Source organism: Dendropsophus ebraccatus, chromosome 10, assembly GCF_027789765.1.
Source record: "Dendropsophus ebraccatus isolate aDenEbr1 chromosome 10, aDenEbr1.pat, whole genome shotgun sequence".
Lineage (NCBI taxonomy): Eukaryota > Metazoa > Chordata > Amphibia > Anura > Hylidae > Dendropsophus > Dendropsophus ebraccatus.
In genome coordinates this window covers 32,449,467-32,467,175 of record NC_091463.1, presented here as the reverse complement: position 1 = coordinate 32,467,175, position 17,709 = coordinate 32,449,467, and the positions used below count along the sequence as shown (strand labels likewise).

Below are 17,709 nucleotides of genomic sequence, written 5' to 3'. Positions count from 1 at the left end.
CCAAGAGAATGAGGCTTATAGGTGCTTTGGGGGGGGGGGCACCTATATTGAATACACAAAGAACAGGGGTTCTGTGTTCTTAAAGTGTCTTCTGCTGATAATTAGCATGTGTAAAAGCAATCAGTAGGAAAACTCCTGCTCTTTGGCTGACCGCATCTTCTAAGCAGACCTTTAAATCGCTGTTTAATGGCTGCACATCTTCCTGTATATACAGTAGATGTGCAACTGAAAGCAATGTATTAAAATGGCAGCATGATTGGTTTAGGGATCCGTGCACATGCTTAATTGTGCTGCGTTAGGGTGCGTTTACACAGACAGATTTATCTGACAGATTTTGGAGGCCAAAGCCAGGAATGGATTTGAGAAGAGAAGAAATCTCAGTCTTTTCTTTATGACCTGTTCTCAGTTTATAGTCTGTTCCTGGTTTTGGCTTCAAAAATCTGTCAGATAAACGCACCCTTAGGGTGCGTTTACATAGAAAGATTTATCTGACAGATTTTGGAAGCCAAAGCCAGGAATGGATTTAAAAATAGGATAGATCCCAGTCTTTCCTTTATGACCTGATCCCTGTTTATAGTCTGCTCCTGGTTTTGGCTTCAAAGATCTGTCAGATAAATCTCTGTGTAAACGCACCAAAAGGAGTGTCAGGGTGCGTTTACACAGAGAGATTTATCTGACAGATTTTTTAAGCCAAAACCAGGAACAGACTATAAACTGAGAACAGGTCATAAAGAAAAGACTGAGATTTCTTCTCTTCTCAAATCCATTCCTGGCTTTGGCCTCCAAAATCTGTCAGATAAATCTGTCTGTGTAAAAGTCTCGCTGATCAGCGCTCCTTTGCGGACGCTAAAGGCTGAGGATCTGCAGGTGGTAAGGACCTTTAGGCTGTGTTTACACACAGTATTTCTGTCAGTATTTGTTGCTAAATAAGGAGCTGATCCTTGCTGTTGGTGTTTTTTTTGTTTTTAGCTTTCCAATCATCAATCACCTAAAAAATTACCTACATTGAAACTTATCATCTCACGTAGAAAAAACATGATTATGCACATACAGTGCTGGCCAAAAGTATTGGCACCCCTGCAATTCTGTCAGATAATACTTAATTTCTTCCAGAAAATGATTGCAATCACAAATGCTTTGGTAATAATATCTTTATTTTTCTTGCAATGAAAAAAACACAAAAGCGAATGAAAAAAAGAAAGTAAAATAATTGATCAGTTTACACAAAACTCAAAAAATGGGCCGGACAAAAATATTGGCACCCTCAGCCTAATACTTGGTAGCACAACCTTTAGACAAAATAGCTGCGAACAACCGATTCCGGTAACCATCAATGAGTTTCTTACAATGCTCTGCTGGAAGCTCCAGGTCCCTGAGATTTGAAGGGTGTCTGCCATTTTGAGATCTCTCCACAGGTGTTCTACGTCAGTGCTTCTCAATTCCAGTCCTCAGGCCTCACTAACAGGTCATGTTTTGAGGCTATCCCATATAAAGGACACCTATGCTAATACCTGATGCACGGAGTATCTTTGGTTGTTCAGGTATGATGGGAATTGTAGTTTTGCAACAGCTGGAGAGCCAAGGTTAGCCATCACTGTGTTAAACCAAAACGCTCTTAAACCAAGTTACTCTTAGGGTACAAACACACACCGTAAACGCAGTGTATTTACTGCTGCGATACGCAGCAAATACGCAGTAGATTAAATATAAATAACTGAACACAGCATCAAATCTGCTGCAGATCTGCTGCGTATACGGTGTGTGTGTTTGTACCCTAAAACCAAGGTTCCACTGTATAAACTTTATTATTTTCATGTAAAAAGCAAGGGTGTATATATATATATATATATATATATATATAGTGGTGCCTTGGATTACGAGCAGAATTCGTTCCGGGACTGCGCTTGTAATCCAAATCCACTCTTAAACCAAAGCAAATTTTCCCATAAGAAATCATAGAAATGCAGACAATTGGTTCCACACCCCAAAAATAATGATTTATAATTCTGAATTACATGTAAGACAAATGAAACAAACATTCAGAAACAGCAGATTATGTGACATTATAAGTTCCTGTACAGTAATGGAGAGGATGGGAAACACAAGGGCTGACAGAGACTGCAGGGAGTATGAAGGAATGAGCAGGGCAGATGTGGGCACATACATGCAGCGCTCTCTGTCCGGGGAGAGAGGGGGTACAGCTATGGAGAGATTACCTCCACAGTCCTGTCCCCTGATGCAAGCCCCAGTCTGAAGGGGATCTGCTATGATTTGGAAAGTGAGGGAGACTTCCTGGGTCAGAGTACAGGGCTGTAGACCACTATATGCAGACCATGCACCTCCTCCACTCCCCCTCCCACCCAGTACAGGGCGCTCTTAAACCAAAGCAATGCTCTTAAACCAAGTCACAATCTTGAAAAACTGTGAGCTCTTAAACCAAAACACTCTTAAACCAAGTTACTCTTAAACCAAGGTACCACTGTGTATATATATATATATATATATATATATATATATATATATATCCCTTGCTGCATGATAATTGAGCCATGTGTGGTCTTGCTTACTGTCGGTTGTGGCAGCTCTTAGGTTGTGCCAACTAGTATTGTGGCTGATACTTACCTTAGAGTGTAATTTTAGATGAATTAGCGTTCATGTAATACTGGAACAGTTTCAGTCCACCACAACAGAGGTCGCTAATACAGATCCGTTCTCTATTCTGACTATTGGTCCCACCCCCTCTATTACGTCCATATAGTACACAGAGGGGAAGATTTATCAAACATGGTGTAAAGTAAAACTGGCTCAGTTGCCCCTAGCAACCAATCAGATTCCACTTTTCATTCTTCAAACTGTTTGGAAAATGAAAGGTGGAATCTGATTGGTTGCTAGGGGCAACTGAGCCAGTTTCACTTTACACCATGTTTGCTAAATCTCCCCCAGAGTCTTTATATGAACTTTTCCATGTAGGTACGTTTAGAGTTGTTTCCTTCTAATGCCCATCTCTTTCCTCACCATGCACCAGGGGTGTTATTGTTTCCTTCCTGACCTATGGGAGTATATAGTAATATTTCAAGAGAAAACCCAATTCCATTTAAGATATGATTGAAACCATATGTAAGAGTAGATTGTGGATATCATTGGTGCTGTGTTCATCCGGCATGAAGTATTCTAGTATGTGTAAGCAGTAAATGTGCTGCCTCGCCAACTTCCCACTTTCAGATCAGTTCATTACATCTCAGCAGATTTGTTTTCCATCTTGTCTGAGATTTAGTGATAACAATATCTATATACATATTTCTTCATTACTGTTTATATCTGAGAACCATCGGTGCATGACGTCCCAGTAAATCTCTTCAGACTTTTTCCAATGTGTTTCTCCTCTCCAGAAGAATTTAACCAAGTGTTGAGATATTTAGTATCCATAGAACATCTGTGTGCAGGAAAGCTTTCTGCTTCTGTTCCCAATAATTATTTATTTTGGTTAACCACCAAAAGACACCAGAATGTTACTTGTGTTCATATATTTTTGTGGACTTGCCAAACTTCTCCAGCTGCCAGGAGTCAAAGGCCTTTTTCACACGTCCCGTAATTAACGGATCCGTATTTCTGTATCCAAGTTAGTGTACATTGATGTCTATTGGGCTATTCACAGTAGATGACACGGATAAAAATCAATGCCGAAAAAAAAAGGACATGTCCTTGTGCGGACCCAGATTTTTTTACGGATCCTCTCATTGAAATCAATTGTTTACAGATTGCAACATGTTTGCCATCCGTATTCCCGTAAAAAAAAATACGGATGACTCATAGGTCACAAGGATGTCCAATCTGTAATTTCTAGCGGGTTGTTTCAGGACTAGAAAAAATTACTGAACGTGAATAAGGCCAAAGGCCAAGCATTTAGGTTCGGACCTGAACAGTTTGGCAAGTCCACTCAACATTAGCCTCAGAATAAATGTGCCGAGGAGCTGCTCTTCCTGGAATACCAACTGTGGTATTTTGGACAGTGTGGAGAGTGGTTAGAGTGGAGAAGCTGTACTGTCCATTACGGCCGCAATTTTTTATTTTTTTATTGGATGCAGTGTATTGATCAGCTTTTCCTGCGGTGGTGCTGCAGAAAAACAAAACACTCACTGACAGGTTTCAGATGATTCTTAGAAATTCCTTCAGGGGGAAACTTTGTGATTGGCGAATTTGCCAAAAAACTATTTGTAAAAAGAGAAAACTACTAAGTAAAAAGAGAAGGTGCTGTTCAAACATAAAAAGTAACTCAAAGCCCAGATTTTTTTGATCTGACCCTCATCTTAAAGCGTTCTCTAATCCTTTAGTGTAATTCCACATTGTTCATTTTTTTGCTGGGATCAGATGGAGTTAATGATCGTAACTAACGACTATCGTTCTGTGTAAGGTTGGGTTCACACTACGGAATTCTCGCAGATAATATCCGTGGAATTCCGTTGGCTGTCCGCGTACCTTTCCGCCGGCTCCATAGACACCATTCTATGGGCCGGCGTATTCTGCTATCCGCCAAAAGAAGTTACAAGTCACTTCTTTCGGCGGATAGCGTAATAGGCCGGCTCATTTAATGGTGTCTATGGAGCCGGCGGAAAGGTGCGCGGACATACTGCGGAAATCCGCGGATATTATCAATTGTCAATTATCTACAGCCGTTGTTTGCAAAAACAATTGACATGTCTATTATGTTTGCGGCTCAGTGGAAAAATGACCGTTGTTCGCTACAACGTGTGTTCTGTTAAAATCAAAAATTGAATGAGTTCTGGAAACTACAGCAGTTTGTTCCCGAATTCATTACATTGTGTGAACATAGTTTAACCCAGCTGTAATTTCCACCTGAAGACTTCTCAGTTTGTAGAATCTTTCCTTTCTTTAGAACATTCTGGTTTTTAAAATTTTACCAACATAAATTGGATGATAGTCAGGACATGGTTGGATTAAGCTTGCACTGTTTTAGCATGTGCAGTTCCTTTAAGTTCCCTACTTGTCCTTATTTCACTTTCATGGCTCAGTGGTGGAGATCCAACTTTCCTCCATCATACCTGTCATCCTGGAGGCTGCATGAGCATTAATGCTTGGCTACATCTTATGCCGTATTTATGAGTACACTAAGGTCTTCTGTAAAATACAGGGATAAACTTTTTATGGGAAATGATGTAGGGAATCCTTTGATTCCCCCAACGCTTGCTATATAAGTTATAGGTAGTAACTTGTAAGTAGAAAGCTGTTGGATTTCTGGCAGCAGGTGATGGAGTATAAAGGCAGAGATTGTTCCAATACTGGACATGAAAGCCTGCCAATAACATAATCTCTGTAGATACAGTATATACTCCAGCCCAGCTGCCAGGAACACTGGAACATCGCTACTGAGGTGTTTGCCATAATTTCCTTCCCCTTCAGCCAACTGGGAGCATCACTCTATCTCTGGATTTTCCGCCATTCCTGGTTGTGGTTCTTACCATTTCTGATGCGTTTACTAGGAAAGAGAAGGCTGCTGTATAAGACCCAGAATGAGAAGAGAATTGAGACTCTATATAACTCTATGAAAAACAAACATGGCCGCACATCCACACCACTGACCCTCTGCTTCTCAGCACAGTCAATACTAACATCAGAAGTTAGTTCACATTTTGATCAAAATGTATAAGTCCACATACCACTTTGCAGTTCCTGGTTTGTGTGGATGTCTTACCTAAAAAAGTGCAGTGCTGGGTGGCAACCACCATTGCCACAGTAATAGTGCCTATGGAAGGAGCAACCCAGTGGTCCAACACCGCTGCGGCCAGACCACCCCATAGATGCCGCATTGCAGAAACAGTGGCCAATGCACTGCACCACAAAAGTGTGAACAGATGGGTAAGCTTACCTTATCCACCCTGCCAGCAAACTGAGGGAAGCTATACCTAGCTGGCTGGGAGCATAACGTGAGCTTATCCATCTGTTTACACTGGTGGGGTACAGGAGGGCATTGTTGCTGCAGCACAGTGTCTGTGGGGTGATGGGGCCCAGAGCCAGGGTTCTAGGTCTGGCCGCAGCTGTGTTTCTGAACCACTGGCTTGCTCCCTCTATGATCACTGTTGTTGCCGCCTAGTGCTAGGCTACTTAGAATAAGTAGTTACACGAATCAGGAACCGTGAAGTGGTGTGGGGGCTTATATCCCTATATTAATTTGTAAACTAGCTCTTCGTTAGTGCTGATTGTGCCGAGATGTAGAGGATGTGTTAAGCATATGGATGTGTGGCCATCTCCTCATAGAAATATACTGTATACAGATGTAGCCAGGGTTAACTTGATCCCTGACACAACAATTGTGTCAGGGAGCTATGCTAAGTGAATTAGAAAGTTGAGTTAAACGCCCTATTGAGATCAAGTTAACCCTGGCTACAACTCATGTTAAGCCTGGCTACATATATAGATTTAGGGCTTAACTATTACCTCAAGGGTCGTTTCCTCGGTGCAGCATGCTTACTGGTTAGTAGAAATCAATTTGTGCCACCATAAAAAAGAAATGGATATGTCATAGACACATATGAAACGTTTTATCGGTCCAGATCTGAGTGTTCAGACACTGACCAAGCAGGAGGCCTAATGCATTCACTCTTTGCTCCATGTTATGTAACTGAGATTTCCACATAATGTAATTCTAGAGAACACAGGACCGTGGCTGTGCTGATCATTCATGTGTATGGGGAGGACGGGAGAGACAACTGTCAGACGAACCATTGTTAATTTGTTACTTTTACTACCTCTAATAAAGTTGAGGACGGAGGATTTTCTTGTCTCTAAAGAAACAACAGCAAAAAAACAAACAAACCTCAAAACGCTATATACTGCAATGCATGGGCTCATGCATATAATTGTTCATTAGAACTCATTGTTCCTGTGCAAATTCAATGTCCCTGGGTTTTCCTTCTTCAGGACGTTCACCTCTAGCTAATAAACATACTAGAAATTCTCTCCATGACCTTGAAGAAATAAGTCATTCCATCAGATTCTTGGAAAGGGAACTATGTCCTCAGCTCCACAATAATGGCAATATACCTATATAAATAACTTCTCAGGATGTGGACTTCAGCCGTTATTATGCTGAATAATAGAGACGTGAACTGAAAATAGTGCAGGTCAGGAGCAGACGTAGCCCCAGACTTTATAACGGACGGACTCGTCGTAGTGTGCCGCATATTTTAGGTATCTCGATCAGTCAGAACAGGAGTTCACTGCACTCTTGGGGCTGCTGAGTTATCTTGGAGCTGCAGTTTAAAATAGCTGGATATTTCTGTTTTAGGGGTGATGTGCTATTTAGAAGTACAACCTTTCTATATTGCCGAACACAATTTGATAGACATAACATAGCATCAATGTAGAATACTTCCATGAGAACCCTGTCTGCTGCAATGGGTTAAAAAAAAAAAAAAAAAAGCCTTGGTTCATGGTTACAGATGCATGTGGGTCACAGCAAAACTCCATTTACTTTGCTTAAAGGGGAACTATCAGCAGGTATGGTCCAAAACGGAGGAGCGGTAGCCACACCCTCAGTGCTCCTTATGACTTTCCAGGCACAACTAACAGCACAAAATGGCCCTGAGGATGAAAGTAACGCTGGGTTCACACTACGTTTTTGCAATCTGTTTTATTCATCCGTTTTTGTTTTTGTTTTGCAAAAAACGGATGCGTGTGTGCATCCGTTTTGATCCGTTTTTTCATTGAATACCATTATTAAAAAAAATAGTCAACCTCATTTTTGTGTCCGTTAAAAAAACGGATCTGTTTTTTCCATCCGTTTTTTTCTTGCAAAAAACGGATTGCAAAAACATAGTGTGAACCCAGCCTAAGAGACATACCTTCATCCTCAGCGCCATGTGCCCTCTAGGGAGATATCAGCAGGTTAGATTTTTCATTCCCCTTTAACCGCAACCAGGGGCGGTCTTTGCATTTCTGGGGCCCCAAGCGAAGTTATGTCTGGGGCCCCCCCCTCGACACGCGTTCCAAAACAATAGACCGCTGTGTGTTGCCCCCAGTAGTATATACCCCTTGTGTGCTACCGCCAGTAATATATACTCCTTGTGTGCTGCCCCCAATAGTATATACCCCTTGTGTCCTGCCCCCAGTAGTATATACCCCTTGTTTGCTTTCCCCAGTAGTATATAGACCCCTGTGTGTTCCCCCAGTTATATATAGCCCCCTGTGTGCTCCCCCAGAAGTATATAGACCTCCTGTGTGCTGCCCCAGTTGTATATAGACCCCCTTTGTGCTGCCCCCAGTTGTATATACCCCCTGTGGGCTCTCCCACTAGTATATAGGCCCCCTGTGTGCTCCCTCAGGGGTATTTAGCCCCCCTGTGTGCTCCCCCCACTTGGATATAGACCTCCTGTGTGCTCCCCCACTTGGATATAGACCCCTGTGTGCTCCTCCAGTAGTATATAAACCCCCTGTGTGGTTCCCCCAGTAGTATATAGACCCCCTGTGTGCCTCACCAGTATTATATAGACCAGTGCTTCTCAAACTTTTTCTACTGGAGCCTCACCCAACAGACCAAGGCAATGCCTGGGCCTCACCAGAGTGACCAAGAGGGTGCCTGGGTCTCACTATCTGTGGTTAAAGTCCATTTAAAAGCTGAAAATAATGCTAGGACTAGCTTTCACCCGTCTCCCAAGCTCTATATACTAATAAAACAAGTACTAAATAAATGAATAACGTTGCTAAAATGGACTGTGCAGATTATAGTAACTTTTGTGAAAACTGGCTCCTCAGCTGGGCTTCACCAACAACTAGGGGGCGCCTCACTGGTGAGGCCCACCTCACAGTTTGAGAAGCACTGATATAGACCCTTTGTGTGCTGCCCCAGTAGTATACAGACCCCTGTGTGCTCCCCCACTTGAATATAGACCTCCTGTGTGCTCTCCAAGTTGTATATAGACCCCATTCTGCTGCCCCTAGTAGTATATTGACCCCCTGTGTGCTGCCCCCAGTAGTATATAGACCCCTCTGTGAAGCCCAAGTAGTCTATAGCCCCCCTGTGTGCTCCCCCTGTTATATAGCCCCCCCTGTGTGCTCCCCCCATTTATATAGACCCCGATGTGCGCTCCCCCAGTTAAACAGACCCCTGTGTGCTCCCCCTCCCATATAGTATATAACACAATAAAACAAACACTTATACTCACCTGGGTCCGGGCGTCTCCTCTTCTCTTCACTCTTGTGGCCGCAGGAAGGGTTTTCCCTGCGATCACAAGAGGCCGCACTCCCCTTGTCCTGGCGCCGCTGCTCCAGTGATGTCACTGGAGCGCCAGCACCACAAGGACAAAGCTGCCACTTGTGACCGCAGGAAAAACCCTTCCTGCGGCCACAAGAGTGACTGACAGGAAGGGAGCCAATGTCTTCCGCCCTGTCAATGCTGCTGCATGTAACTATGAGCGCTCATTACGAGTGCTCATAGTTACAGTTCAGATGGCAGCAGCGAGCGGGGCAGCGGCCCTGTCCAGCGGTCTTGAGCACAAGAGCGGGGCGTTGGTGCCACTGACCGCAACACAGCTTGATCTGCACATAGCAATCGTTGGTTGCACCACTTCTGTCACAGCCATAATCTTAGTGTAGCCCTAGCATATAAGGGCCCGTTCACACTACGGAATCAGTGCCGAGATACCATGCGGAAACCCCCCGCGTGGACTCGACGACGAATCCTGCCTTCAATGTGTTTGAATGGGACGACTCTCGCGCTTCCATTCTCCACGCCTCTCCGCTTAAAGAATTGACATGTCAATTCTGTTAGCAGAGAGGCGTGGAGAGCAGAGGCGCACGAGCCCTCCTGTTGAAAGAGATTGGCAAGATTCAATGCCAAGTTTGCGCGGCAGGTTTCCGCACTGAATCTCAGTTCTGATTCCGTAGTGTGAACGGGGTCATGTTTAACAAACAAATGAAGGAGTCAAACAATAAAACATGGAACACACAGCTGTATAAAGTGCTTTATTACATAGGATTGCATACATTGCAGGTGCAGGTTGTTATAAGGTGGTTTATGTAATAACAACAAATGTCATTGTATATGACATTACATGTCATTGTAAATGTTGTAAACTACACTTTTAATATATTTTAACTTAGCTAAATGGCCTAAGTAGTTAGCAGTCTACAGTCTTCCCTTTGCTATGGCCAGTGTAAAAGCTGCTTATCTTGGCCCAGGCAGCACATAGAACCTTTAATTCTGCCTGTAACTCATTAGAGGGGTTATCCCAATATAATAACGCATTAACCATAGAATAAGTAATAAGAATCCGATTGATGGGGTCTGACAGCTAGGAAACCTACTGATCATGAGAATGGGGGGCCTTCCTCTTCCAGGTAAATGGAGCCGTAGTACGCATGCTTGGCAGAATTAAGCGCTAGTCAAGCATGTGAGATGTCACTCAATCACTCATGGAATGTGGGACTCCCGTTCGTGTTATCAGGGGGTGTCTTAGTGATCAGACCTCAATTGATTGATGTGTAGGATAGAGACAAGTGTCTGGTAGGGATCTGACAACTGAGACACACCAATCACTAGAACGGTCAAAAAGAAATGGCAGTCGGACGTGTGAACTGGTGCTCCATTCAACACCATGGGCTTGAGAGCGGAGTACAGCTCTTGGCTATCTTTTTCTGTCCCAATCTTTCAACCACAAAGAGGCACAGAACCCCTGTTCTCATGATCGGTGGACATCACAGTGATTGGACCTTCTCCAATCACCCATCCCCTACCCTGCAGACAAGGAGTGGACTTTTTTTGTGGACAGACCCCCTTTTAGCTATAAGTTGAGGCATAATCATAGTAGTGGCCTTTAGAACTTCTTCACGTTTTTTTGCCCACCTCCACTAGACATCTGTGGAAGGTGTGATCTGGTATCAATCCTGTAGTTACTTGTGACATGAAGGAGCTCATCAGTAAGTAGATCTAAATGTAAACCACATGTTATGACAGTAATAACATTTCTTGTGTAGATCATTATGTAGAGATACTTCCCTGCAGCTTTCAGGGCATGCTGAGAGTTGTAGTGATGCACCAGCTGGAGAGCGGCAGGTTGGAGTTCACAGATCCAGAGTAAATGATTTATTTTTGGCTGCAGATTGCAGCTTAAATTTATTGGTTCCCTAAATCTACAGAACTAAACCCCATAAGCTCTGACATTACCGAGACCTGCTCTACCTTGTAGGTAACATTTAGATTTGATTCTAGTTAGGAATCTGTGGATTGAATTATTGGGTGGAAATGTGAACAATATGGCAGATTTATGGTAGTGTCTACGTAGGCTAAATAACTTTTCCACTACACAAAACATGAGTGGTATGCAGGGGAGTAATCATGGGCCCCATAGCTTCACCTGATATGGTGCCCCACTCCATCACGACCACCAGCAGCAAGTAGCTAGTATCATGTTATTATCCTGGTTTCTTTCTCTTGTTTTGTGTCTCTATCTAAGGAACACAATGGACGAGAGTCATCAAATCTGGCACAGCAGAACAGTGGGATAATCGTTCAAAGTAAACAGTTTTTGAGGACCCTTTTTGAAATCAGATTTTTTGCTATGGGCAACTACCCCACTTTTTCTTATAAATCTCCCCTAATTTCTCTCTCCCTGCCATTGTCTATAGTGGTTACTGACTGGCACTCACCTCAGAGGCTGACTTATCTGCGGACATGGGCCCCATAGCAACTGCACTGCTGCTACTCTGGTGGTAACATACTTGGTAGAAAATATTAAATTATATCATGTCTATTATTGACCTTCAAACGTAAAGTGATTTCTTCATCCCTCACTGAACTTCGTCATGATCAGCAATAAAAGAAAATAAATACTGTATGTTAAAATGTGTATGTACAGACATCAGCCATGCTAGACCACTGATAGGTGAAGTGAATAACATTGGTTTTCTCACAACAATGATAGCTTACGAAGGGTCGATATATTAGGAAACAAGTCATCAGTCAGTTCTGCCCTGGGGCATTCCTAATGATGAGGAGTGCGGGAAAGAAACAAGCAGAGGCATCGCAGGCCTAGGGCACAGACACTCTAGGCCACGCCACATTGACTAAAGATAATGTTTTATCCTAACCAAGACACTGGGCACATTTTAAAATACATGGGCGGAAGGACTTACTTTCATCAAAGGGACGGTACCAGTGGTTTAGAGGAGTGGGTTGGTTAATGCAGTATCGCTTTAAAACAGCTTAATGTAGAAACCCCTAATGTAGAAAACTGTGTGATAGCAGCATATATTATGTCGTAAGAGTACTATAGTAAAATCTATAACTATCCATCATGACACTGGAAGGTTATTACCCATCCCAATATTGTCCCTTTCCAGGAAAAAACTCTCCTAAACTTAAAGTGATACTGTCACTTAAAAAAAACAACTTTCTACTGATCACACAGTTTTAATTAGGGTCAGGGTATTCAGACCCCTACTGATCACTAGATAGTTACAAAGAAGCAACTGTTAGACGAAGTTGCGTGTTTGTAGCTTTATTGTTACACATGTGCACATTGTTGGTGAAGAACAATAAAGTAGCAAACACGTAACTGCATCTAACGCTGGACTCAAGTTACTTCTTTTGCATCTTAATTGACACGGATTGGAGTGGGAGCCTAAGCGAGAAGTGAAGTTAGAGCGGTAAGATGGTTTCCTATATTTTATGTCACTAGCTAAAAGTGTGGGAAGTGTGTGCCCTATCCTATAGGGTCTAGTAAATAAGTCAGGTAGCACAGCAAGTCAGGAAGTGAAGCACTCAGCTGTGTGCTTCTCTCAGCTCTATCCATCGATTGGTGGGGGTCAAGCACCCAGACCCTGACCAGTCAAAACTTGAGAGACGCTCCCTAATAGCCGAAACATTGCATTTTGGTGTGAATTAAAGAAACAATTTTATAGTGGAAATGCTGTCTCCTGTGTTCATTTTTTGAATTTACACTGGACCAGTCCGGTGAGGCTTGCACCTAGCAAGTATCATATTTTTTAATATATTGTGGCGCTTCTTCATGCGTCGTACAGTCAAAACTTTTGACATGTCAAAAGTTTTTTTTTTTAATTGGCAGTAACGTTTTTAAAGAGACAGCCCTTTATATAACTTCTTTAAGCTCTTGTCCTATTGCTTTAGAATAGTTTCTGCTTACATGTTCATTATGTATGTAGGAGCTACGTTATTCTCATAGATAGCGCCCAAAGGTTTGATCAGGGCTGATCTAGATGAAGGATGAGTATGCTTATGTCCTAGTATAACATCAAAGAATACACATATTGGGTATTGTTTCTGCTGATAATATAGCTCCACAGACTGGAAAGCTTTGGGTATTGTTGTCCTCCTGTGACAGATGCATGGTAACTGGCTAGTGTTGCCTGGAGATTCAGAGGGTCAGAGAAGGTGAATATGTCATGAAATCACACTTAAAGGAGCCAATGTACATAAGCAGGTCTAATGTACTTGGTAAACAAACATGAATTTCCAGCGACAACTTTGCTTTAGAATAGGCTTCCATGCTGTTGGTCAATATCAAAAGTTATTTTTGTATCATTGTGAAGACTGAACGTTTGTTGCTTTCCATGTGGTAAGAAATCTATGGGTCCGGCTCAGGCAAGCATATTTCTGGAGATAGTACATGGATACATATGGTCCAAAGTAGTCAACAAACCCAAGCCACCAGATATACTGAACATCCAGAATCTGGAAAACAAAAGAGATTTTAAAGTCTGAGAATGTACATATGGATATATCAATCCCGTTGTCGATGCAACAACATCGTTTGGTTATCGATCACTGAATGTTGGTATAGTTTTGCCCATGTGTGATGAACCCCCCATATTGAAGTTATACTTCAAGGCGACTAAGAAAGTTAATACCTTTCATGCTCCCAGATTACCCTTTTAATGTTAAAGGGGTACTCCGGAGAAAAGTTTTTAAATTAACTGCTGCTAGAAAGTTATACAGATTTATAAATTTTATTTAGGAACTTGTCTTATCAGTAGCTGCTGCTGCTCTGCAGGAAGTGGTGTATTCTTTCCAGTCCTACATGGTGCTCTCTGCTGCCACCTTTTTCTGTGACAAGAATTGTCCAGAGCAGGAGAGGTTTTCTATAGGGATTTGCTACTGCTCTGGGTATTTCCCCTCATGGACAGAGGTGGCAGCAGAGAGCGCTGTGTCAGACTGGAAAAAAAACTCCACTTCCAACAGGTCATACAGCAGCTGATAAGTGCTGGAGGGCTTGGCATTTTGTAAAAGTCATAAAGTAGAAGCCATTTACAGAGCTGTATATTGTTCTGACACCAGTTGATTTAAAAACATTTTTCTTCCCAGAGTACCCCTTTAAGTAGAGGGTAGCTAGACTGCCTCTAACTGGGTGAATCAGGCAAAGCATATGAGCAGCCCATTGCTTTGAACAGCTACTGTGTAATGCCTTGTTTACCCTGTGGAGGTGCTGCAGGGATATTAGACATTTGCTGCTGGGAATGTCCCAGGTGCAGGACACCATAGGGGGAGATTAATCAAACATGGTGTAAAGTGAAACTGGCTCAGTTGCCCCTAGCAACCAATCAGATTCCACCTTTTATTCCTCACAGACAGGAAAATGAAAGGTGGAATCTGATTGGTTGCTAGGGGCAACTGAGCCAGTTTCACGTTACACCATGTTTGATAAATATCCCCCATGGTGTAAAGTGAAACTGGCCCAGTTGCCCCTAGCAACCAATCAGACTTCACCTTTAATTTTCCAAAGCATCTGTGAGGAATGAAAGGTGGATTCTGATTGGTTGCTAGGGGCAACTGAGCCAGTTTTACTTTACACCATGTTTGATAAATCTCCCCCCATGTTCGATAAATCTCCCCCCATGTGTTTAGATGGACTTTTTTTTTTTTTTTTTTTTTAAATAAAAAGGGACTTACAAAAGAAGACAACCCCTTTAAAGTGTCACTGTCGTGAATTTTTTTTTTGCAGAAATCAATAGTCCAGGCGATTTTAAGAAACTTTGTAATTGGGTTTATTATCCGAAAAATGCATTTTTATCATGAAAAAGCAGTTTGAAGCTCTCCCCCCTGTCTTCATTGTTCTCCTATGGAGAGAGCTAAAGAAAAGACCAAAACAGGACAACAAAGAGTTAATCTACAAATCCCTCACCCGTTATCTGTTCTGACCATCACCAGTGACCTGTCTGAGCTCAGATTACAGTTGTCACCCAGCTCCTGCCTGTAATCCTCTGTTATCTGCTTTCTGCTGCCGGCTAACTCCCTCCTTCCTCCTCCCCCCTCCCCTCTCCCTAGAGCAGACAGGGTACGTCTCCTGCAACAAGTCACAATTTTCAGATTTTTCAGAGTGGATGAAAAAGAGGAAGGAGGGGGGGACCTGGGAAAAGGCTTTTTACATGCAGATAATGGCAGATTTGGCTAATAAACCCAATTACAAAGTTTCTTAAAATCGCCTGGACTATTGATTTCTGCAAAAAAAAAAAATACGACAGTGACTCTTTAACTTCCTAGAAACCAGAGACTTTCGGCTTATGATACAGGCCTCTCTGGCAACAAGCAGCGATCAAAGACTTTCTTTTCAATAATTTATTCTGTACATGTTGAGCACTGACTGTATACTGCACATATTTACCATAGTTAGACATTGTGTAGACAATAAGTCATAAAAAAAGAATTACGACACTCCCTCTCACCAAATCCACTTCATTTTCACAGTATCACAGAGAGCCGTAACCCAGCTCCAAATATACAGAAATCAATGAGACTGGCATTTCTTCTTAGCAAAGAAATGTCTACCCAAGTCCGTTTTTCTTTACATCGTAGTAACGGAAGAAGTTCATAGTGATTCTTGTAGGACACTCCCACTCTCTTGACTTTCCAGGTCCCTAAAAGTTCCTACTGACTTATTTTTCCTTAAGAAATGTTCTCTCCTTGGACAGTAGAGTGAGATACTGGGTCCATTATCATGTTTCCAATAGTTCTTTAAAATATATATACATTTTTTTTGTACACATGACTAAGAGAAAGTAGAACTTGAAGATCAAGAACCTGAAGAACCTCAATTGTCTTCAAGAACACCAGTTTAGTGAAGATGCAGATGTGTAAGGTGCAGTGCATTAGGATTCTTTCACAGGAACATGAAGTTCTGATAATACATTCAGTAGGCGTGGGACTACTACCACCATCATCATCCTCTTTTCTTGGCATAAAGTCCTGTCTGTCCTATCAGCCAATGACTGTTCTTATTTGGTAACCCCTTGATTACCAAGCTATATTTAATATAGTGACTCCTTGGGAAAGGAGGTGGACCCAGTAAAACAGGAGTCTTCAGGCAGAGAGTTCTTTCGCTGTCTCTTCTTGCAGCCGCAACACAAGATGGCTTGTATATCCTTAGAGACGCTGCTACTGAAGATGGTGTAGATCCATGGGTTCGTACAGCTGTTCAGACTTGCTAGTATCATCAGGATCTGAATGGCAGAGTCTGAAGAATAAAAAAGAGCAGAATAACTTATAATGTAACTATCTAATTATGTGACTATAAACCTTAACAGTATAATGTAACTATATAATTATGTAACTGTATAATGTAACTATAAAACTATATCATGTAGCTATATAATTATGTAACTATATAATGTAACTAAAACTATAATGTAACTATACAACTATATAATGTAAGTATATAATTATGTAACTGTATAATGTAACTATGTATGTTATTCTCATGTAGAAAGGCTGCATAAAGAATCAACATTATATAAACCTTCTATTTAAAGGGGTATCCTCATCTCTACTAACATAGTTATACTTGTTTACAGTATTAGGCTATGTTCACACTACGTATATATTTCTGACCGTAGTGCGAACCGCAAATATACGCCCGTAGTATTGAGGTTGATGCGTATACTTGGAAGTCTACGATTTCCGGCCGCACAATGCACACTACGTATGAGCCTATGTGCCTATGAGCGCATGTCTATTTTTCCCCGGCCGTAGTTTCAGCCGCACCTCCGCACCGGAGGTGGTTCTTATATTTGTTAACTCATACTATTTGCTGCAATCCCTGACCCACAACACATTTTGTTCAACAGTGCAATACACAATAAATAACGTCGGGTCATGTGATCGGCGCCGTGACGTCGCTTCTGGTTTGCGCCACATGCACGGAGGAGGGATGGAGGACGGAACATGCGCCAAACAGGCTACAGGTGATTTTTAAATACCAGGAAGGAGCGATTGGTGGGATGAAACTAGTTATACCCTAATCGGATGGGACGTCATCACCCCCGGACGAAGGCAACGAAACGCGCTTCAGGGTGGTTGCGTCCCGGAGGATTTACACAATAACGGACCGTTAAGGGAGTTTACTTGCTGGATCCCCAGAATTCGTGGGGTAGTAACAACAACAAATAGGTGGATTATAGGACTAATGTTATGATGTATGCTAATCTAATGAATTTTATGCACTAGCACTTTGTTATTGTCAAGATAAATATAGCATTTTTTAGCATTATTTATTGTGTATTGCACTTTATTCATCTGTTGAACAACATGTGTTGTGGGTCAGGGATTGCAGCAAATAGTATGAGTTAACAAATATAAGAACCACCTCCAGCATAGCCACCGTTCTTTTTAATGATAGGTTTTCTCTCTTTTTATGAATTGTTTTAAATATGTATACTCAATAAAGATTACATTTTCTTGCTACG

General features: G+C 42.1%; 1 protein-coding gene across 4 annotated transcripts in view; it reads right to left on the bottom strand.

The window, feature by feature from the left end:
• Positions 1–12,281: 12,281 nt before the first annotated feature.
• The window catches only part of AVPR2 (arginine vasopressin receptor 2), a 93,060-nt gene continuing 87,632 nt past the window's right edge, over positions 12,282–17,709 (bottom strand). For 2 of the 4 annotated variants that reach the window (XM_069985821.1, XM_069985822.1), the window contains exon 3: positions 15,581–16,481. In XM_069985821.1, the coding sequence (XP_069841922.1) occupies positions 16,276–16,481 (206 nt within the window). In that variant the 3' untranslated portion in view covers positions 15,581–16,275. Of the gene's footprint in view, positions 13,706–15,580; positions 16,482–17,709 lie in introns of those variants that run through there. The other 2 variants (XR_011364768.1, XR_011364769.1) reach the window with 2 other exon arrangements.